This window comes from Neoarius graeffei, chromosome 6 (assembly GCF_027579695.1).
Source record: "Neoarius graeffei isolate fNeoGra1 chromosome 6, fNeoGra1.pri, whole genome shotgun sequence".
Lineage (NCBI taxonomy): Eukaryota > Metazoa > Chordata > Actinopteri > Siluriformes > Ariidae > Neoarius > Neoarius graeffei.
In genome coordinates, this window is record NC_083574.1 from 102,410,336 (window position 1) to 102,434,964 (window position 24,629).

General features: G+C 41.7%; 1 protein-coding gene across 1 annotated transcript in view; it reads right to left on the reverse strand.

Annotated features, from left to right (window-relative positions):
* Positions 1-5,444: 5,444 nt before the first annotated feature.
* Positions 5,445-24,629, reverse strand: part of LOC132888477 (NACHT, LRR and PYD domains-containing protein 3-like) — a 345,899-nt gene continuing 326,714 nt past the window's right edge. Inside the window, exon 21 of the mRNA XM_060924523.1 lies at positions 5,445-6,060. Coding sequence (XP_060780506.1) covers positions 5,445-6,060 — 616 coding nt within the window. The remainder of the gene's footprint in view (positions 6,061-24,629) is intronic.

The window sequence follows — 24,629 nt, forward strand, 5'->3', positions numbered from 1 at the left end:
AGAGAGAGGAGAGGAGAGAAGAGAAGAGGATTTCCACTGTCCTGCCGTCGGAACAGCCGCCAAATGGTCCTCCACCAACTCGATGGCCTGATCCAGCGACGCCGGGCGGTTGCACTGGACCCACTCGACGTTTCCCTCTGGCAGGCAGCCGATGAACTGCTCCAGCACCACCTGATCGAGGATTCCCTCGGCGTCACAGTTGTTGGCCCTCAATCACTGCCAGCAGGCATCCCGGAGCTGCTGGCCAAACGCGAACGGCCGGCCGACTTCCTCCAGCCGCAGAGCGCGGAAGCGCTGTCGCTGTTGTTCAGGGGTGTTCCCCACCCGCTGGAGGATGGCCCGGCGAAGGTCCGCGTAGGCCAGCCGACGGAAGGCAGGGAGCTGTAGCGCGGCCAGCTGCGCCTTGCCCGTTAGCAGGGGGAGGAGGCGCGCCGCTCGCTGTTCCACCGGCCAGCCCGAGGCCTCTGCTGTCTGCTCAAAGAGTGTGAGGAAGGCCTCGGGGTCATCCTGCGGGCCCATCTTAGTTAGGGTGAGGGAAGAAGGGCCCGCGGTGGTGGAGATGGTGGACCCCGCCGACGCGAGGAGGTGCCGGAACGCCTGTCGATCTTCCTGCTGCGCCAGCACCAGGGCCTCCAACCGGCGCTCTTGCTCCTTCCGGAGGGTGACTAGCACCTGGTGCTGGCTCTGCTGGGCCGTGGCGAGGGCATGGACCAGGTCTGCAAAGGGTGAGGACTCCATGGGGCTGTTCTTTTCCTGTACTCCGTCCCGGGTTTCGGCACCACTGTGGCAGTTTGTTGTAGGGGGAGGAGCACAGAAAGACGGCAGGCCAGAGTAAAGTTCCATAACTTATGGTTTATTTGTTCTTTTCAGACACAAAATACTGTAAATCTCCCAGTCATACACACACACACACACACACACACACACACACACACACACACACACAAGTCGTCTGGTTCAGGAGAGAGCTCACTTCCTCTGCTCTCTCTCTCTTTATATAGGGCGCGGTCACTGGGAAGACACACAAACACAGGTTAATTGACATCAGGTGTAGTGATTCTGCCACTTACCTGCCCTGACTCCGCCCTCCGGTCACAGACCGGCGCTTGACCATGCCCCCGCTGCCACAAAAAGTAACTCGTCACTGATGGCTAAATGAAGAACAGTGTCAGTGGTGTGCATCTGAATATTAGAAGAGCTTTCTTAAAATAAATGATCTCCCAGAGTTATCAACTTTGATTGGGTCACTGTCAGCCCCCGCAGAACTTGATCAGGCAACTGTATGCTTAGAGTCAACGTTCCGCTTTACTTTAGATAATGTAGCTCCTCTTAAAAGGAAAATAATCAGAAAAAAATAGCACCCAGGTATAATGATGACACTCACACTTTAAAACAGACCACTCAAAAACTGGAACATAAATGGTGCCAAATAAAATTGGTAGCATTCAAATTAGCTTGGGAGGAGAGCTTCCTGAAGTATGGACCCTTTTCAGTCACGTGACCTTCGTAAACGCGACCGCCATTTTGGACATGTAGTGGACTTCGGCTCAAATCGGTTTGAATGTGAGGAAGGCGACAAACATAAAAGAAAAAGGAGCGAGATGCAGAAAACTGTATTTACTAGTTTACTGTAATTATGATCTAGCAGCTATTTACACCGGATCCAGTGTAAATAGCTGCTGGAGCCAACGTCCGGCCGGGCCGCGAGCGAGCGCGTGCCGGCTCCGCGGCCGCCGGCTCCGGCCGGGCCGCGAGTGAGCGCGCGCTGGCTCCGCGGCCGCCTGCTCCAGCCGGGCCGCGAGCAAGCGCGCTCCGGAACCTCGGACGTTGGCTCCGGCGGCTATTTACACTGGATCCGGTGTAAATAGCTGCCAGATCATAATTACAGTAAACTAGAATGGAATGTTAACAGCAATGTAATGCCTTTTCTGGCTAATTTTATTCGTCTTACCTCCAACAAAGTGGTCACTACACAAGCGCTGGTATGCCGCTATCCATCTTCTCCGTCGGTCAGCATCTACCGGGATCCGATAAAATGATAACCCTTGCCTTGTTTGTTGATGGTTACTACATCCAGGTGCACAACAACAAAGTGGCATGATGGAAGTCTTGCTGAAAATAAACACTTTCTTTGCTGCCGTTCCTCAATGCTGGCTGTGGTAAACTACTGGTAGTACATGTCCAAAATGGCGGCCGCGTTTGTCGTGACGTCACGTGAAAAGGGTCCATAGAAAAGCTCTCAGTGCTGCTAGATCAACATATCTCTCCTCTCTAATAGAAGATAACAAAAATAATCCTAGATTGCTATTTAATACTGTAGCAAAATTAACCAGGAATAAGTCCACTATAGACACATGCACACCTGCAGTATGTAGTAGCAACAATTTCATGAATTTTTTTAATGACAAAATTTAAAATATCCGACAAAAAATTCAAACTACTAATTTAAGGTCAGACAATGGAAGTGGGGCAGCACAGTGGTGTAGTGGTTAGTGCTGTCGCCTCACAGCAAGAAGGTCCGGGTTCGAGCCCCGTGGCCGGCGAGGGCCTTTCTGTGCGGAGTTTGCATGTTCTCCCCGTGTCCGCGTAGGTTTCCTCCGGGTGCTCCGGTTTCCCCCCACAGTCCAAAGACATGCAGGTTAGGTTACCTGGTGGCTCTAAATTGACCGTAGGTGTGAATGGTTGTCTGTGTCTATGTGTCAGCCCTGTGATGACCTGGCGACTTATCCAGGGTGTACCCCGCCTTTCGCCCATAGTCAGCTGGGATAGGCTCCAGCTTGCCTGCGACCCTGTGGAAGGATAAAGCGGCTAGAGATAATGAGATGAGATGAGACAATGGAAGTGACAATTTAAGTAACCCTGTAGTTAACTATTGTTAACTCAGATCAGCAATTAGAATGTTTTACTCCCCTTAGAGAAATCGAGCTACTTTCATTCGTCTCCGCATCAAAATCCTCATCTTGTGTACTAGATCCCTTACCAACACGTCTATTCAAACACATCATACCTGAAGTAATTGAACCACTTCTAAAAATAACAAATTCTTCTCTTAGGATTGTTTATATACCCAAATCCTCTAAACTAGCAGTTATCAAACCCCTGATTAAAAAACCTGACCTTGATCCCTGTCAGCAATTATTGGCCAATATCAAACCTCCCCTTTATCTCCAAGATCCTAGAAAAAGCTGTGGCACAGCAGTTATGCTCATATTTACAAAGGAATAACATCCATGAAATGTATCAGTCAGGATTTAGACCTCATCATAGCACAGTGACAGCTCTGGTTAAAGTAGTAAACGACCTACTGTTGGCATCTGATCAGGGCTGTGTCTCGCTGCGTGTGTTGCTTGACCTTAGTTCAGCATTTGATACCATTGATCATTCCATTCTTCTGGATAGACTAGAAAATGTTGTGGGAGTTAAGGGAACGTCCCTCTCCTGGCTCAGGTCTCATTTAACTGGTCACTATCAGTATGTTGATATAAATGGTGATTTTTCTAGACATACTGAGGTAAAGTTTGGTGTTCCACAAGGTTCTGTCTTAGGCCCACTGCTTTTTCCTTTATATTTGTTACCTCTGGGTGATATTATTCATAAGCATGGTATTAGTTTCCACTGTTATGCTGATGACACACAGTTGTATGTTTCTGCAAAACCAGATGAGAGACACCAGCTTAATAGAATTGAGGAATGTGTAAAGGACATTAGACACTGGATGCTTATTAACTTCCTTCTGCTTAACTCTGACAAGACTGAAGTACTTGTACTCAGACCACATGGAGCTAGAAGTAGGTTTTCGGATTACACAGTAACTCTGGATGGCCTTTCTGTTTCTTCACGTGCAGCAGTAAAAGACCTCGGAGTGATTATTGACCCCAGTCTTTCATTTGAAACTCATATCGATAACATTATCATATCATATCATATCATATCATATCATATCATATCATATCATAATGTTATCAATATCATATCATATCATATCAATAACATTGGGCGGCATGGTGGTGTACTTGTTAGCACGGTCGCCTCACAGCAAGAAGGTTCCAGGTTCGAACCCAGCAGCTGGCGAGGGCCTTTCTGTGTGGAGTTTGCATGTTCTCCCCGTGTCAGCGTGGGTTTCCTCCGGGTGCTCTGGTTTCACCCACAGTCCAAAGACATGTGGTTAGGTTAATATGGGATGGCCTTGGGCTGAGGTGCCCTTGAGCGAGGCATCGAACTCCCAACTGCTCCCTGGGTGCTGTTAGCATGGCTGCCCACTGCTCTGGGTATATGTGTGTGCTCATTGCTCGTGTGTGTTCACTACTTCAGATGGGTTAAATGCAGAGAGGAAATTTCACATGTGTGATGAATAAAGTTGTTCTTTCTTTCTTTCTTTCTTTCTTTCTTTCTTTCTTTCATTACCCAGATAGCTTTCTTTCATCTTCGAAATATTGCTAAGATAAGAAATTTAATGTCACTACACGATGCAGAAAAACTAGTTCATGCTTTTGTTACCTCTAGGTTGGATTATTGTAATGCCTTACTGTCAGGATGTTCCAATAAGTGCATAAACAAGCTCCAGTTAGTTCAAAATGCAGCAGCAAGAGTCCTTACTAGAACTAGAAAATATGACCACATCACCCCTGTCTTATCCAAACTGCACTGGCTCCCAATCAAATTTCATATTGTTTATAAAATACTACTATTGACCTTGGCGGCACGGTGGTGTAGTGGTTAGTGCTGTTGCCTCACAGCAAGAAGGTCCAGGTTCGAGCCCCATGGCCGGCGAGGGCCTTTTTGTGTGGAGTTTGCGTGTTCTCCCCGTGTCCGCGTGGGTTTCCTCCGGGTGCTCCAGTTTCCCCCACAGTCCAAAGACATGCAGGTTAGGTTAACTGGTGACTCTAAATTGACCGTAGGTGTGAATGTGAGTGTGAATGGTTGTCTGTGTCTATGTGTCAGCCCTGTGATGACCTGGCGATTTGTCCAGGGTGTACCCTGCCTTTCACCCCAGTCAGCTGGGATAGGCTCCAGCTTGCCTGCGACCCTGTAGAACAGGATAAAGCGGCTAGAGATAATGAGATGAGATGAGACTATTGACCTTTAAAGCAGTGAATGGTCTTGCGCAGAATTCAGAAGTACCTGAGAGAACTTCTGGTCCTTTTTGACCCGCTATGCCTACTTAGATCAAAAGGTGCAGGCTATCTGCTGGTACCTCATATAGTGAAGGCTACATCAGGGGGTGGAGCCTTTTCTTACAAAGCCCCACAGTTATGGAACAGCCTTCCAAGTAGTGTTTGGGACTCGGACACAGTCTCAGCATTTAATAATAATAATAATAATACAGCAGTTTTGTATAGCGCTTTTCATGATACTCAAAGACGCTTTACAGGAGATTCAAACATACACACATACACACACACACAACAGATAAATAAGAAGGTGATCTGCAGGAAGGTGACGTATCAAGTGTCATATGCAGTCTTGAACAGGTGGGTTTTGAGATGGCGCTTGAAGGAAAGTAGTGTATCAGAGTTACGGATGGCCAGGGGGAGGGAGTTCCAGAGGGTAGGGGCAGCGATGGCGAAGGCTCTGTCACCGAGGGTCCGGTACTTGGACGTGGTGATAGGAGTGAGGAGGTTGGCATCTGCAGAGTGTAGTCGGCGGGTGGGGGAGTGGCGTTGGAGGAGATCAGTCAGGTACGAGGGTGCAAGATTGTTGAGGGCCTTGTAGGTGATAAGGAGGATCTTGAAGTGTATGCGTTGTTTTATGGGAAGCCAGTGAAGTTGACGGAGGACAGAGGTGATATGTTCTCTGGAGGGAGAGCGGGTGAGCAGCTGAGCAGCAGAGTTTTGAACATATTGTAGTTTTTGAAGAACAGTGGAGGGGAGGCCATACAGGATGCTATTGCAGTAGTTGAGTCTGGAGGTGATAAAGGCATGAATTAATGTCTCTGCAGCTGGGGTGGAAAGAGTGGGTCGCAGGCGTGCAATGTTTCGTAGGTGGAAGAAGGATGTTTTGGTTACATGGTTAATGTGTGATTTGAAAGAGAGTGCAGGGTCCATATAGATTCCAAGGTTTCTAACGAGGGGGGAGGGAGTGACAGAGTGACCATCGATACAGAGTGAGAAGTTCTGACAGGTGGGAAGGATGGATTTTGGGCCAAAGATGATGATCTCAGTTTTATTGCTGTTTAGTTTGAGGAATATTTGTTTAGTCAAGCCTTTTTTTTTTAAGTTTATTAGGTAAAGGAGTAGATCTGGAGGATCCTCAGACAGAGTGATTAGTAAACTGGGATGTACGGATGCTGTCAGTCCCCCACTCACTTGCTCACTCTAGTTTGTTGATGGTGTAGTGGCTGCTGCTTTATGTCTCGGGGCTCCCTCATGCCTGCCCTCTAGTGTTCCACTCTGAACTGGATGAATAAATGGCAGTGACAAAATGAAAGAGAGCTAAACATTCAACAAGACAAAAAAGACAGTTATAAACAGTTTCATAAAATAGTAGAATATTATGCACACTACATTTGAAGTTGAGTTTCATTTGAATGACCTTCATACTTTTGGCTACACTTCCTCCCTGAGTGTCATACAGAGTCAGAAACACCATGAGCAAGTCTGTCTGTGATACTGAACAAAGTTGATGAGAGACACCACTGTGGGAAGATTTACACATGCATACTGCACAACATTCAACTGGCAAGAAAGCAATACAATTATATTACTGCGTTGTTGACTGAAATATCACTTTAAGTGGTCTGTAAAGTACCAAATGTCATATAATGTGTTAATTTAGGACACTACCCATCTATAGAATGACTCCTGATACCATGTAGCAATAAAACAATCATCAATGATGAGTAAAGATAAGAGCAGGGTGCTGTTTCCTCCTCTTATTCCATTGAAGCTTGATGTAACTATAGAACTGTGAAATGTATCTTCCTATAGCCAGTGCAATTGTGAAGCTTCTCATGTGTGGAGCCTCATACTTAAGTAAAAATGGTAATGTATCTACCCATCTGGTGGATTATCCATCATCATCTGTACACAGATAGAGCTTTTGCCCTTCTGCTCCATGGGAGGTTTCTGTCCTCCCCGAGCTCACCTTAGGACACCTGCCTTATGCTTTGACAGGTGTACCGCCCCAGTCAAACTCCCCACCTGCCACTGTCCCCAGAAAAAGTAAAGCTGTGCCTTCAATGTCGACATTAAATGGCATGGAATAGCGTCCCTTGGCAAGTAATCCCTGTTGCTCGACGGGACAGCAAGGCTGACACAGTCACAGAGAAAACTTGTTGCACCACCAAAACAAGAGGTGGGATTTGTTTTCAGGGTTTACTCCCCAAGATCCGCCATGTTCTGCAATAGTAACAGGGGCACCACAAGTAGGACACATGGTCAGTCTTCACCATAGAGAGGCTGGTGTGATCAGCTCTTGAGTGACCATATGCTGTGCTTCACAGGGTGCTGTAAGGAGACCAGTCTAGGATGCCTACAGGCCACTAGGAAAGGTACTACTCCTCCAGTGATCCTTAACCCCCAACACAGATAGCTATAGCATTATCTATATTGTGTAGCATGAAATGGTGACAGATGATGATGAATTGGCATGATTCTTTAGATTTTCTACATTAATGGATGAATTGCATCATTCAATTGAGCTCATTTAATATATCCATCCAATCCATTATCTGTAACCACTTATCCTGTGCAGGGTCGCTGGCAAGCTGGAGCCTATCCCAGCTGACTATGGGTGAGAGGCAGGGTACACCCTGGACAAGTTGCCACATCATCACAGGGCTGACACATAGAGACAAACAACCATTCACACTCACATTCACACCTATGGTCAATAGGGGTGGCACGGTTCACAAAAGTCGCGGTTCGGTACGTATTGCGGTTTGAGGTCTGCGGTTCGGTACGTATTGCGGTTTTTTTTTTTTTTTTTAAATCTTAAGTACTCTGTATTTGGGCATATAGCCTACTATTTACCTTAAGTAAACATAGTTTAGGATACAGCATTTAAGAGAGGTTAAAATTATAGTTACAATGAAATAATCATGCACAAACTGAGTTTGAGTTGACATAAGCACATTTTATGAACAATCTCTGATGAAAAGCCAGGTAGTATTTTGAAACAGCAAGAGGGAAGACATGGATGATTTCAACAGCTTTTTTATTTACTACAGTATTTATACAAAGTGTCAGGAGTGTTTGCTGCCATGTTGTGGCATCTAGAGGAACCAGGTGTCTTTTGTCACATACAGAGTTTTCATAATTGGAAGAAATAAAAATGAGTTCTTAAAGCTTACTTTTGAACAGATGTGTGTGTTAAAACTTAAACTTTTATGTGGCGACCAACCAACCACCTATATACAAAAACCGAATCAAAAACTCTTCTAATCCCTGAGAGTGAGGATGTATTTTTTCACTTGAAATTAAAGTGCAGTGTTTTGAAACGTATGGCTGGATTTCTTATCTAATCTTAAAGTGCCACTGTATTCTTAGAACGATTTATAACAAAATACACACACAGCCAATATAAAATATTGCAATAAAACCAATCACTGCACTGTTTAAAACAAACCTCCCCTCCCCTCGCCGGAAAAAAAAAAATCTAGTTCGCCCATTATCCTGTGTCATTCTGAGATGCGCAGATAGACAGTAAAGGGAATTCCGAATTCCCTTTACTGTCTATCTGCGCATCTCAGAATGACACAGGATAATGGGCGAACTAGATTTTTTTTTTTCCGGCGCCGCGGTACGCCGGAAATCCGGCGCGGCGCCGGGAGAACCACGTGGTTTCATACGAGCATTCGGCTTTTTTTTTTTGGCGAACGTCTTAAATAGGGGTACCGCGGTTTATACGCGTATTGCACCGCAACAGGCGTATCGTATGGTTCGGTTTTTTTCCCATAAGCGTGCCAAGCCTAATGGTCAATTTAGAGCCACCAATTATCCTAACCTGCATGTCTTTGGACTGTGGGGAAAACCGGAGCACCTGGAGGAAACCCATGCAGACACGGAGAGAACATGCAAACGCCACACAGAAAAGCCCCGTCAGCCACTGGGCTCGAACCCAGAACCTTCTTGCTGTGAGAAGAAGAAGAAAAGAAGAAGAAACCTTTATTCGTCACATGCACACTTCAAGCACAGTGAAATTCATCCTCTGCATTTAACCCATCTGAAGCAATGAACACACGCACACACACTCAGAGCAGTGGGCAGCCCAGAGCGCCCGGGGAGCAGTCAGGGGTTCAGTACCTTGCTCAAGGGCACCTCAGCCCAAGGCTGCCCCACGTCAACCTAACTGCATGTCTTTGGATTGTGGGGGAAACCAGAGCACCCGGAGGAAACCCACGCAGACACGGGGAGAACATGCAAACTCCACACAGAAAGGCCCTCGCCAGCCGCTAGGTTCGAACCTGGAATCTTCTTGCTGTGAGGCGACTACTAACTACTACACCACCGTGCCGCCCTCATTCAATATATTTAACAGTTTTTTTTCCACGAAATTGAGTCATACATGAGGCTGTAAGCAGCGTTGGGAGTAACGTGTTACAAAAGTAACGAATTACTGTAATGCATTGCTTTTTGCGGTAACGCGGTAATGTAAGGCATTACAGAAAAAAAATTGGTAATATTTTACTCGGTACAAATGTCAGTAACACGCGTTACAATGCATTTTTAACCTGGAATGAAGTGGTGGGGTGTTTTTTTCCTTCATACAAATTCGCCAAAATCACCGCGAGATCAGCAGAGGTGAAACATCTGTGCAAAATGTTTCACTTCCTTTTCCTTTAGGCTAGTCAGACGGGAGAGAGATGAGTGAACCTGCAGCTGATCTAACGTCGGATAGCACATTCTCCAGATGGGCACATGCCCAGTACTTTAAGTTTGTGAAAAATAAGGATGTGAAGAACATCGTAGTCAAATGCACTTTGTGTGCTAAACCTAAAGAACTGTCCACTTCCCAAAATAGCGCCAGTAATTTAACTAAACATTTACAGACGTGCCATAGTAACATGAAGTTTGCAAGGAAGCAAGCAGAGGATGAGAGTGGCGATAAAAATCACAAAACAGCCAAAATGAACGTTCTGCTGCTCTGAGATGCTACTTCAGCCTCAGGAGGTTAGGAGACTTGTGGCAGAGTATGTTGTTGAAGATATGCTGACAGTTTGTTTACATTTTTGTCCTGTATAACTGAGTTTTTTTCTGGTCAGAAGTCAGACTAAAGTGATTGAGCTGCCTTTCCTTCGAGGGCTAATATGCCTAAGCACTTCAATATCAGTAAAAGCACTTTGATTTTATTTCTAATTCTGTTTTTCGAAATGTGACTGGGTCGCCTCATATAGCTAATAGTCATTGTCTAGCCGTGATTTAAAAGGCTTGTGGGGTTTTTTCAGGCCAGTTTTATTGTAGGCTACGATTTGCCATAATATGTTCATTTTTGTTAAATTTCTGAAATGGAGTCATATCCCTTAGGGCTAATCTTTTTTTTTTATGAAGCATAAACTATGCTTAATGCTGTAAACTTGAAAACAATAAAGGCATAGAAATGCTAATTTTGTATCCTGTCATATCTTTAGACATTACAATACAGTTCAATTAATGTTAATATGAATAGGCCTAAAGTTACAGTATTTCTATCACAATTTGCCAGACTTTCACCTTTTGTCTGTTCTTGCGATGATTGTTCCTTGTATTGTGCCATGAGCCGTCACTGTGGCTATTATATTCTAGTGTTTTTAACCATAAGCCTAGCTCAGTCAGATACCACATCACCTTCCACTGGATGTGTGATGAGCTAATTGAGCGTCGTGAGCTACATTTAGATTGCCAAATCCAAACTTCCAGTTATTTTAGTGAGAGTAACTTAAAAGTAATGCAATAGTAGTGTAATGGCTTACATTTTAAATACAGTAATATTGTAATGTAACTAATTACTTGAAAATGATAGTAACAAGTAATAAATAATGCAAAACAGTTTTGAAGTAACTTGCCCAAAACTGGCTATAAGCCATGTATGACAAGATTGAGTGGAATAACAATTTTATTCTATCCACATTCACTGGATTTTGAGAAACAGAGCATTTTTATTTTTAGCAAATTTGATAAATAAAAACTTTATACAAAACATCCATCACAATCATTTCCACTTGTAATGTAAACAAACTGGTGAAATGACAGGAGCAATTTGTGAAAAATGCTTTAATAATAATAATAATAATAATAATAATAATCAGTTTAATTTATATAGCATCTTTATCATCCCCAAGTTCACTTTACAATTAGGAAAAGAAAAAGTCCACCAAAAGAAAGTCAGGATGTCATTCCAATGGTGTAGCTGCCACTGTCCCACCAAAAGGCACATGAAGATAAATCCCACACTGCCTGCACAACCGCCGCGACACCGCCGGGCAACATCGCTCAGAACACTGCACCAAGCACAAAAGTACCATCACACAGAGCGCTTGACAACCATGATGTTAAAAGAGCAACAAGCTCACTGCAGTCCATAATGAGGAGCACAGGCATCACTAATGGCGAACCAAGGCCTGGAGGGAGCCGATGTCCAAAACTGGGTCCGGAGCTACATCACAACCAGTGGACAAAACACTCAAACGAAAAACAAAAAACAAACAGCAAACTACACAAACACAAAAAAAGAAAAACAAAAGGGAAAATAAAATAAAAAGCTTCAGTGAGAAGCAGCAGCCAAAATGTGCACAGTGTACTCTCAACTGGAAATGGAAAAAAACAAAGAGATATTTTCTTACCATCAAATATTTTTATTCCATGTTTTGTTGCTTTTTTGGGGATTTTGGGGGGGGGGGGGGTTCAGCAACATGGTATTTTGAGGGTTCCTTGGCTGGTTCAGCAACACGCTCAGCCATTTTCTTTTTCCTCTTTACGTTTTTTTTGGCGGTTGGCAAAACAACTTACAGTACAGATGCATTACCACCACTGACTGGGCTGGAGTGTGGAACAGGAGATATTGGGGGGAAAAAGAAAGCTATATTCTTTCAGCTATTTCTATTTCTTTTAAATACTTTATAAGAAGGTGATATATCTGACTTGATGCACGCCACCATTTTGTTTTTCTTTACTCATGGTATATGAGCTAATATCGTAGTCGTCAATCAGAGCGCGCGATTGCTCATATCCAGTGAATGTGGATAGAATACACGAGGGTAAGTCAAAAAGTTCTAAGACAAATTGAAAAAAAATCTTTATTTATGAAAATAACATCTTCAATGAAAATTATGAAAATGTTTAAGGTTTGTAAACCCTGGCGCACATGGGTGATTTTCCATTGCTTGGTCGTGCAACTTTTTGACGCAAGCAAAAAATTGCTTTGTGTACAGATATTTGTGACAGCGATTTTTTTCGCTTGCGACAGATCACAGGTATCAAATGTGCTTGATATTCTGCAACAAAAATTCGCCAGTCACTGACTTGCTGCAGAGATATCGCCATGTGTGTGTGTGTCTTTACGATAATGAAGCGATCACTTCCAAAGGCTAAGCCAATCCCTGCCCACAAAGTAGTCACGTGATTTCCACGTGATTTGCATCCCCCTCCCCAAATCGCCCACTGGTCACAGATAACACGCACACACAGCTACCCGAGAGGGGAAACTTGCGTCCAAAAATCGCAATACGCTTGCGACGAGAAGTCGCCCGTGTGCACCAGGTTTAAGAAGTATGTGGAAAGTCTAACTAAATATATAAGGAGTAAAAAGTACTTCTTTCATGGAAATGTAATCAGGTAAGGGTACAAGTATTCAGTTTCAGTAATACTGAAGTAGCTAAATGTGCCAAAAGTAATATTTAATTATTATAACAAAATACAATCAGTCAAGAATTCTCCACCCCTGTATACCTTACATTTTAAAATACAGCATTTCCTTTTCTAACTCCTAGAGACAAACAGGCAGCTAGATGGATAGGTCAGGTATATGGGTTTACATTATATTACATGAATTTAACAGACGCTCTTATCCAGAGTGATGTACAACATATCCAGAGCAACCTGGGTAGCAGTTCAGGGTTAGGTGTCTTGCTCAAGGGCACTTCAGCCAGTCCTGCTGATTCAGGGACTTGAACCAGCAACCTTTTGGTCCCAAAGCTGCTATACCATTCGGCCATGGCTTCCCATGGTTTAGATTGTCTGGTATGTAATGTGTAACTAGATACAGTCAGAGTAAAAAGTATGTGAACCCTTTGGAATTATCTGGTTTTCTGCATGAATTGGGAATAAAAAGTGATCTGATCTTCATCCAAGTCACAGGTACTGATATACACAATGAGCTTAAGCCAATAACACACAATATTCTACTTTTTCATGACTATTATAGAAATGCATTCAACATTCACAGTAGTGGTGGAAAAAAGTAAGTGAACCTTCGGATTTAATAACTGGTTGACCCTCCTTTGGCAGCAATGACCTCAACCAGGTGCTTCCTGTAACTGCAGATCAGACCTGCATATCGTACAGGGGGAATTTTAGCCCATTCTTCCCTGCAGAACTGCATTAACTCTTCCATATTTTTGGGTTGTCTTCTGTGTATGGCTGTCTTCAAGTCATTCCACAGCATCTCAATCGGATTGAGATCTGGACTCTGACTAGGCCACTCCAAAAGGCGGATTTTGTTCTTCTGAAACCATTGTGCTGTGGATTTGCTGTGATGTTTGGGGTCATTGTCCTGTTGCATCACCCAGACTCTTCTGAGCTTCAGTTGATGGACAGACACCCTCACATTATCCTGGAGAATTTGTAGATACATTTGGGAATTAATTTTCCCCTCAATGATGGCAAGCTCTCCAGGCCCTGATGCAGCAAAGCAGGCCCAAATCATGATGTTCCCTCCACCATACTTTACTGTAGGGATGATGTTTTGATGTTAATAATAATAATAATAATAATAATAATAATAATAATAATAAACAACTTTATTTACCAGGTGAACACACACGAGGAATTTGACTCCGGTTTCACTTAGCTCTCCTAGTACAAACAGATAAAATGCATAGACAAAAAAAACAAAAAGCTATGTACATGTAGAAGGGTAAATATGTATAGACAGCATAGTCCAAGGATGACTTAGTAAATATAAATATACAGTGTGAACAGAATGACGGTATGAGTGTGCAGATATTTCACAGTTGATGTTACTGATATTTGAGTCCGGTTTTAGCTGTTCATCACAGAGACAGCCTGAGGGAAAAAAACTGTTCTAGTGTCTGGTTGTTTTTGCGTACAGTGTTCTGTAGCATCTCCCAGAGGGGAGAAGTTTAAACAATTTGTGACCAGGGTGTGATGGGTCTGCAGAGATGTTACCTGCCCGTTTCCTGACTCTGGACAGGTACAGGTCTCGGATGTTGATATGCAGTTCCCTTTTTACGCCAAATGGAGTTCTGCTTGTTCCTCCCAAATAGTTCAATTTTGGTTTCATCACGCCACAAAACATTTTCCCAGTACCATTGTGGAGTGTCCAAGTGCTCTTTTGCAAAATTCAGGCATGCAGCAATGTTCTTTTTTGACAGCAGTGGCTTCCTTCTTGGTGTCCTGCCATGGACTCCTTTCTTGTTCAGTGTTTTGCGTATTGTTGAATCATGAATAGAGATGTTAGCCAGTTCTAATGACATCTTCAAGTCTTTCACTGTCACTCTAGGGTTCTTCTTTACTTCATTAATGATTTTGCGTTGTGCTCTTGGGGTCATCTTGGCGGGGCGCCCACTTCTAGGCAAAGTAGCCACAATACCTAATCGTCTCCATTTATAGACAACTTGCCTGACCGTAGACTGATGAATACCTAAAATCTTTGAGATGACTTTGTAACCCTTTCCAGCCTTATGTAAGTTAACAATTCTTGATCGTGGGTCTTCAGATAGCTCTTTTGTGCGAGGCATGATTCCCATCTGGATATGCTTCTGGTCAAAAGTTCAAACTCAGACTTTTCAGGGGTTTTTATCAATCAAAGTAATTCTCGGCCATACCTCTGAACTCGTTTCATTAAATGGAACCCAGGTGTGCTAAATTCTGACTGCAATGAGCTTTTTAAAAAGCCATTAGCTTAGGGTTCACTGACTTTGTCCAACTTTCAGTTTCACAGTTTGAATGATTTCTTCAATATGGTCAAACATTCTTTGAAAATCTGTGTATCTTTAGTTATAGGAGACTGTTTTTGTTCATTATTGTGACTTACATGAAGATATGACCATGTTTTATATGGGAATTAGACATAAATATAGAAAATTCCAAGGGGTTCGCAAACTTTTTTTTTTTTACTTTGATTGTAATCTTGTTCTTTTAACGTTGTTTTGTGGATTCTTCCCCTCTTCCTGTCCTATCTGTTCATTTTGTCCTGCTCTTTGTTTAAACATCAATCTGAGACATTTATTCAGTAATGTCCTGTTCTGGTTAAATGTAATAAACAGTGTTTGTGATGGTCATGTGACAGAATGATGTTGTGACCCATATCCATAACTGACAATCACACTTCTGTTCCCTTCAGAGTGAGAAGGAAGCCATTTTGAAGTAAAAATACAAAAATAAACCCACACATAATCGGGGATTCCCTTTATGGATGTAGAACAAACAATATTTAAATGATAAATAAGTGGAAACCCAGTCACACGGTGGTTTTATTCAGCCAGTCTGTTGTGTTTAGTTCTCCAGATTCCTCATTGATTAAATCTAATCAGCACACTGACCACATTTACCTCACAGAGACCTTTTTTTTTTTTGGATAGGACAGTGTAGAGAGAGACAGGAAATGAGCGGGAAATGACCTCGGGCCGGAATCGAACCCGGGTTCCTCCGGATTTATGGTAGGGTGCCTTAGCCATCTGAGCCACGACACCCCCGCCATACTTCACGGAGGAAGAATGTGCTGTCATAATGCAAAGCTACGAGGAGTTCAAAACAACATTAAGAGCAAAATCTAACACAGCGGCTGCCAATAAGGAGCGGCAAGCATGTTGGCAACGAATTGCCGATCGGGTAAATGCGCAAGTACATTCTCCCTTCTACATGTTCCAGAACAGAAGTATAGGATGAGAGAAAGCTTCATGATCAATCACAAGTCACAGAAAATGGTCCTTCGACGTGGCCCCAGTCATATATAGCTTGTTTAATGTCCGAAAAATCCTGAATAAAATTTGGTATGGTAAATTCATGGAGTAGCCTACTTAAGCTGATATGTGCACAGAGTCACATGAATTAGGATGACTGACTGTTCAGTCCCTTTGACTAAGTTGGTGTATGTCCTGTGAACATTTCAGAGGCAACAGCAGTGCCAAACGCACCTGGCAACAGGTGAAAATGAAATATAAAAACATCATTCATAATGGTGTGTGTGTGCGCGTGCAAGCAAGCATTCATTTGCCTTTTATTTATTCAAGTTTTATCTGTTTGCCTAATAGTTCAAATTGTTTTGTATATAGTTTATAATGTTGTTGTGTGATATTAATGATAATATTGTGGGGAAACTACTTTGCACGGACGTTCATTTAATTTATTCTATCGTCATTTTGTTTGTTCTATTTTTGTATATTTTATTTATTTATGTTTGTCTAGTTGTATCTATTTTTCTAATAATAATATATTTTTGCATTAATAGTTTGTTTTTTCCTATTAAAATAATCTTGTGTTCTTGTTATAACTTTATCTATTTATCTGACTGTTTAGTTGTATCTATTTTTGTTACAATTTCAATATTTTTAATATAGAAAGTTTTTTTCTATTAAAATGTTCTTGTGTGATAACTAGTTATTGTGTTATATTTATTGTAGTTGTATCTATTTTGTATCTCAGACTTAAATATTTTTGTAAAACAAGTGTTTTTTATAAAATATTCTTGCGTTCTTGGTAACTATGTTCTTGAGTGGGTTCTTTTTTTTTTTTACAGAAAAGCCGTTCTGCATGGACATTCATTGAAGCCCTCATTGTTTTTTAATGGTTATTTATGAGCGTTTAGGGGTTACAATAATGTAAGTCTAGGTTGCTTTATATAAAAGGTATGTCCAGAAATATTGATGTCACTGTCTAAGCAGAGGGATCTGGCTTCTTTAGACGCTGTCTTCTTAAAACTGAATAAATATTTAAAAAGAGCCAAATGAGCCAGTCTTTTGAACGGCTCTTTTCAAAGAACGGATCACAAAGATGCGGATCCCATCAAAGAGCCATAAATCCCATCTCTAATCTGCGCTCCGATATTGCACGGGTCATCCAGGTACGCTGGCTTTGTCTCTAGAGGAAATGTCGGTGGAGAGGTGGTGTTTAAAAAGGGTGTGGTTAATCAGAAACCTCGGGTTAACCAAGAACATAACCTGAGACGAGCAGGTTTGAGATGCAGCATAAGTTGCCATGGCAGCATACCTCGGTTTGAACATAGCCAACTTTCGTAGTATGGGTTAATCGGGAAGTTACGCTGCACGTGATCAAGTTACTCTCGAAGTTACCCTGGTAAGCCAGAAAACCCGCTTCGTAGTACAGGGCCCAGGTTGGGTCCATGTTTGGTGTCGGAGAGGATATTGAGAGTTTTATTTTTCCTCCCCACAGAAAGAGGCCAAGCGCGCACCCGAGAGAGAGGGAGAGAGAGGGAGGCGGATGGAATTCCCGGTTAGCTAATAGATGGAGACAGTGAAGCGGCGGCTCGGTGTTGTTTTCATCGCTGTGAATTATTAAAATAATCGTCAACCCTCGCAGACAGACAGCCGCGGAGGAGCAGCGATGCATCTCCACCAGGTGCTGACGGGAGCCGTGAACCCGGGAGACTGCTGCTATTCGGTGGGGAGTGTGAATGATGTCCCGTTCACGGTAGGTGAACCTGCGGGGCTGTACAGTAGCGCTCATGCTAACACATCACTCTGCTCTGCATGCTAAGCTAGTTAGGAGCGCTGGCGTGACTAGCAGGTTCGCTAGCTATTGTAGGATCAGTGTGACACCGCCAGCAGATCAGGTGCGCGCGCGCTCATAATGATCTCTGCATTGAGAAACCCTCCTCTGTGTTCAGCGGGGCGTTGGGCGCGCGGTATGACGTCACTGCGTACAGAATGACATTTGGTGCAACTCAAGCGAGCGGCGTTCGGAATGACATCCAGCTCGCTTTTCCTCCATGTTCCGGAAGGGGTGTGTGTGTTCACCGTGAAGCCTTCTTCTTCTTCTTTTTAATGGCAGATTATCACAATCTGTGTATACCGCCACCTACTGTACAGGAGTGTGTGAAGGGACTGGACAGATTCTATGTCAGATTACTAGGCTACAAAAAAAAAAAACTATATTCTTTTCATTAGGTCCTGTATCATTAAGATAACTGATTAGTGATTTAATTCTATTTCGCTGTATTCCTTCTTCCTTTAGTATGTTGTGAATGTCTGAACCTGCTTCAAGCTCCAACCATTTCTGTCTTTGATAACTGTATTTACTACAATGAAATAAAATGTGCTCAACATCTTCCTTAACTCTACATCCTTGACAAAGACCATCACTTTTACCTAATATCTGTAATGTTGCATTAAGACCTGTGTGTCCCAGTCTTAATCTTGTATATACTACCTCCTCATTTCTGTTAAATCCCATTGATGTTATTCTTTTCCCCCATACCTGACTCTGCATATTAAAGTACTGTCTACCTTCGGGTTCTGTTTCCCACTCTTTTTGCCATCTTTTCATAATCTCTATTTTAATTAAAGCTTTAGCTTCTCCTTTTCCCAGTGGAATATGAATGTCTATCTGTTCTTTATCAATGGATTCTTTGGCTATGTGGTCTGCTATTTCATTACCTTTAATTCCTATATGGGCTGGTATCCAACAAAACTCAATAGTAAGTCCCATATTCCTTATGTGAGCTAAGAGATGTTTAACTTCAAGTCTTCCCTTGTTGAGTTACCTGATAAAAAAAACTTTGTAAAACTGACATTGAATCTAACTGACTTGAGTAGTTTGATTTCTTCAATCCATCTTAATGCAGAAAGAATTCCAGCCATTTCAATTGAGTAAACTGATAGGAAATTATTCAGTCTATAGCCATATGTTGTTGTTTTTTTTTATTCTGGAATATAAATTCCAATGCTACATTTACCACTTAATACATCTTTTTGATCCATCAGTATAAATTTGGAGATATCCATAGAATGAAGAAGTCAAGTATTGTTTGCAAAATAATGCAAAACTCTTTTGATTTGGATAATCTTTCTTTGCCTCTAGCAGTTCTATATTAACCTCAGGGGTAGGCAGAATCCATGGAGAGACACCACTTAAAGCTAATGCAGGGCTGTATGTTAATTCCTTCAAACCATACTGGTTTGCAGTATTGTCAATGTTCCACCCAAACCCATTATGCTTCTTGTAATATTCCCAGCAATCTTTAAGTACTGATATGGCTGGATTGTTAATACTGCTCTGCAGTCTGACCCAATACATTAAAGAAAGCTTGTTAAACCTTAAATTAAGTGGGGTTTCCTCTGACTCCACCAGAAGAGCACATGCAGGAGTTGTTTTAATAGCACCCAAAGCTATTCTAATGGCCTTTAATTGTATTCTTTCCAGCTTCAGAAGGGATGTTTTACAAGCTGAGCTATATGTAATACAACCATAATCAATAGCTGATCTTATCAATGCTTTATAAATATTCAGCAAAGATTGTCTGTCTGCTCCCCAGGTAAGACCAGATATCATCCTCATCAAGTTCAGTACCATTTTGCATTTAGTTTCAACATGTTCAGTATGAAGTTTCCATGTCAGTTTACTATCCAACCACATACCTAGATATTTAAATGCATTCCCCATTTCAATAATATGATTATATAGCATTACTTTAACATTTTCTGGAACTTTCTTTCTTGTAAAGTATGTGACTTGAGATTTTTGAACAGAGAACATAAACCCCAATCTATCCCCCATTGTTCTAGGATGTGTATGTCCTTCTGGATTGATTCAGTAATGTGCGATATGTTACGTCCCCTTTTCCATATAACAGCATCATCTGCATATAGTAAACCTTCATTCATTTCACCCAATTTCTCAAAAATATCATTAATCATAATGTTAAAAAGTATTGGACTAATGACACTCCCTTGGGGTATTCCATTTTCAACAGTAAATTCTTCTGAAACACCTTCACCCACTCTGACCCTTAAGGTACGTTGAGAAAGAAAGTCTAATATGTAGTTGTACATCTTCCCATTAATTCCCAATTTTCCTAATTTTATTAATAATCCTTCCCTCCACATGGTATCATAAGCTTTCTCTATATCTAGAAAGACTGTTACCATAGCCTCCTTCATAACCAATGCTTTTTCAATTTCATTAGTAAGTTTGATTAATGCATCAGTTGTTGATTTCTGTTTCCTGAATCCAGTTTGATAGCTGTGAAGTCTCATCTCATCATCTCTAGCCGCTTTATCCTTCTACAGGGTCGCAGGCAAGCTGGAGCCTATCCCAGCTGACTATGGGCGAAAGGCGGGGTACACCCTGGACAAGTCGCCAGGTCATCACAGGGCTGACACATAGACACAGACAACCATTCACACTCACACCTACGGTCAATTTAGAGTCACCAGTTAACCTAACCTGCATGTCTTTGGACTGTGGGGGAAACCGGAGCACCCGGAGGAAACCCACGCGGACACGGGGAGAACATGCAAACTCGCCAGCCCCGGGGCTCGAACCCAGGACCTTCTTGCTGTGAGGCGACAGCGCTAACCACTACACCACCGTGCCAGCTGTGAAGTGAACAATTATATTCTAAATAGTAATTTAATCTTGACACAATCATTTTCTCCGCCAGTTTCCCTAAATGTGAGGTGAGAGCTATTGGTCTATAATTCCCTGGGTTGCTTGGGTCCTTTCTGGGCTTATTAAATGGGAGGATTGTAGATCTTTTCCATACATTTGGTAGTTTACCCTCATTCCATACTTTATTAAATAGATTAAGAATCATTTGTAGAACTGCATCAGGTAATTGCCTAAACATAGCATAACATAAGTAATCACTGCCTGGAGCAGAATATGCAGTGTTATTTAAAGTCATTTTTAATTCTGATATATTAAATTCAGCATCCATGCTGGGCATGTTTGGTTCCTTCATGACTAGAGTATCTTTATTTACTTCCAAGACTTCTTTTTTCCTTTTCTTAAAACATTCTTCCAGATGGTTACCTTTATGGATATCTGCAAAGGTTTTACCTAAAAGGTTCGCTTTATCAGAATCAGCAACATATTGATTATCACCTTCCATTAGCACAGGGATATGTGATGGTTTATATCTTCCGGTCATCTTTTTAATCCTCATCCATACTTGGTTTATTGTAGTTTCTCTACCTATTGTTGAACAAAACTGCCTCCAGGATTCTCTTTTTGCTTCTTTAATAACTTTCCTGGCTATGGCTCTTTTCTTTTGATAATTCAAAAGATTATCAGATGTTAATGTTTTACACAGGATCTTAAAAGCTTTATTTCGTTCTTTAATTGCTTCAGTACATTTATCATCCCACCATGGTACATTTATTTTATTCTTTTTACCTTCACTAATTGGAATACTTTGGCTTGCTGCAAAGTATATAAGAGAGCTTATGCTACTATTCATATCATTCACGTTTTGATCAACTTCTGGTATCATTGAAAGCATATCTTCAGAGATTTCTTTAAACTCATCCCAATTAGCTTTGCTAAACACCCATTTGTGATGTATATAATTTGGATCAATCTTAAACTCCATATCCATTTTGCACCATATTGGAAAATGATCACTTCCAATATTAGTTGATTGATCTACATCCCACCTACATCTATAAGCAATTCTTCTGTCAACTAAGGTTAAATCAATGCAAGATGTCTCATTCTTATAAATACTGATCCTAGTACCAGAACCATTATTTAAACAAACTAACATTCTGTCATTGGCCATTTCTTCAACTGCTGAGCCATTCATGTCTGTATGTCTACTACCCCATAAGCTGTTGTGGGCATTAAAGTCACCACACCATATTTCAGGATGTTTTTTCTCAAAGATATTGTTTAGCATGTCAGTTGTTAAACTTTTACATGGGTTATAATAGTTAACAACACTATATATTTCCTTAGGCCCATTAAATATTTCTGTGATAATACATTCATGTTCTTTATCTATATTAATATGTCTGTAAGGAATCCCATCTTTTATGAATGTCGTACATCCACCACCTCTCTCATTACTTCTATCAAATCTAATGCCTTTAAAGCCTTTGATGATAAAATCTAGGTGTGGTTTCAACCATGTCTCCTGAATACATATTATATCAGGTTTATCTGTCAAATTTTGAATGTAACTTTTGAATTCTTGTCCATTAGCTAATAAACTCCTTGCATTCCATTGTAAAATGAAAAGAACCATAATTCATTCAACTACCTTGAGTCTGTCCATATTTAAGATTTATCATTTCATGAATTACATCAGCTTTACTCATAGGCCCCAAAAAATCATTGGCAATGTCAACAATTGATTTAATCCTGTCACTTTTCCTTGAGTGTTGTAATGCTGTGTTCATCACTGTGCAAATAAACGCAATGAATTCATTCTTATCCACAAGTAGTGTTTTTGTGATTTTTGTTTTGCATTCACACTTACATGTAACTGAAGCTGAAACAGGCCTAGGCCTGTTAACATGTTGAGGATTCCCTTCTAATTGAACTCTGTTTTTCAGTCTTAGTGTGTTATCAAACTGGCTCCAAGTGGATTGTTCTGGTGAAGTAGGAACACTAGTAACTCTCTTATCCTTCTTAACTATCTTAATGGCATCTGCATAAGAAGTCTTGTATGTAACTCTGTATTTCTGTATTTCTTTGGCCTCCTTTTGCTTCTCACAACCACCATATGCAGCACTGTGTGGCCCTCCACAGTTGCAACACTTTAATACAGTTTCCCCACACTGACCATATTCGTGTTGACCACCACATTTTGCACATCTTATTTTACCTCTACATTGCCCTGCCACATGACCAAATCTTTGGCATTTAAAACACCACAATGGAGGTGGAATGTATTCACGGACCATGTAAGACATCTGAACTCTAGTCGGCAAGTCTTTACTGAAGCTTAATAAAATTGATGGACTTTCAGTTTTTTCTTTTCCCTTGGTCAGGCGTTTAGCATCAGTTATTGCATACCTTGCCAGATTCTCCTTGATCTCTTCCATTAAGACTGATGTTGGTATTCCTGTTATGACACCTCTAGCTTTAGATGCTGCCCCTGGAATATGTGAGGTAATTTTAAGTTTGTTAAGTGACTCCTTCATCAGGATGCTATTTTGCTGCTTTTCAGTCTTAGCAAAAATCAAAAGCCTCTCATTTCCCATGAATCTGGCATGATTTATCTTTCCTATTTCTCTCTCAATTGCCTTAGTAATGTGGATTGGATGTAAATCTGGCCCTCCTTTTTGTTCAAAAACTACCATAACTTTCCATACTTCTTCGCTTGACCCCTTAGACATCTTTCTATCAACCTTGGTTCTTTTGATAACAGATTTTCCAGACTCGTCTCCACTGCTATCTCTATCTGACAGTTTCCTAATTCGACTGACTTCTTCCCAAAACATATCCTCATTCACATTAACTTCATTATTTCTTAAACAACCATCTGACTTTTCTGCCATGACCACTTCACATTCACTGTACAGTTAAATGTCTTCCTGTGGCTTACTGCACGCCTTGTTTCTTCTTCTTCGTTGAATTGCCGCCAAACAAAACAAGCCGCCGACAGCTGTCCACTCAATCCTCGGCGGGACTTCAGGAAAACCGTTGTATGCTTTTGAATAGCATTTGTTACCTTAACAGTAGTACTAACGTTAGATTTCGGGTAACTCCACCATGAAGCCTGGGTGTCTTTCTAAAGTCGTGCCATGTCATGTACTGACTGACGGTTTAGTGAAGAGTCAGAATGAGAACTGGCTAGATTATGCAATCAGAGATAACTGTGTATTTATCTGCATGTCAGCATGACATTTGGGTGTGCAGAGTGATGCCAGTTATAATGACATGTCATGCATGTGCAGAACATGTGTTAGTGTTCAGGATGATCTTTGACACAGAATCCACAATGAGAGCCTTATATGTTCAGTATGCCGTGACGTTTCGGTGTCCGCAATGACTTTTTTTTATAAAGACCTGTCATGTCTTCACAGAGTGTGATAGTGTAGTGTTCAGAATCAACACACAGACTAGCTGGATGTCAGAGAGAGAGAGAGAGACACACACACTTGTGTGTCACCTGTTATGGTCAGTATAATGATGATTAGTGGTTCAGAATGATGTCTCCTGACTGTGGGTGGTAAAAGAGAGCAACTGGACTTGCTTGAAGATTCTTGAAGACGTTTCGCCTCTCATCCGAAAGGCTTCTTCAGTTCTGTCTGCCTGGTAGGGAGTATCAAGTATTTATCCTCTCATGGATGTTTTCATAAATACCTGATACTCCCTACCAGTCAAACAAAACTGAAGAAGCCTTTCGGATGAGAGGTGAAACGTCTTCAAGAATCTTCAAGCAAGTCCAGTTGCTCTCTTTTACCACCCACAGTTTACTATGACCTGGATGACTGAGAATCTTCAGAGATGTCTCCTGACGTTTGCTTCATTAGAGTGACAACAAGGACATTAATGCGTCAACATATA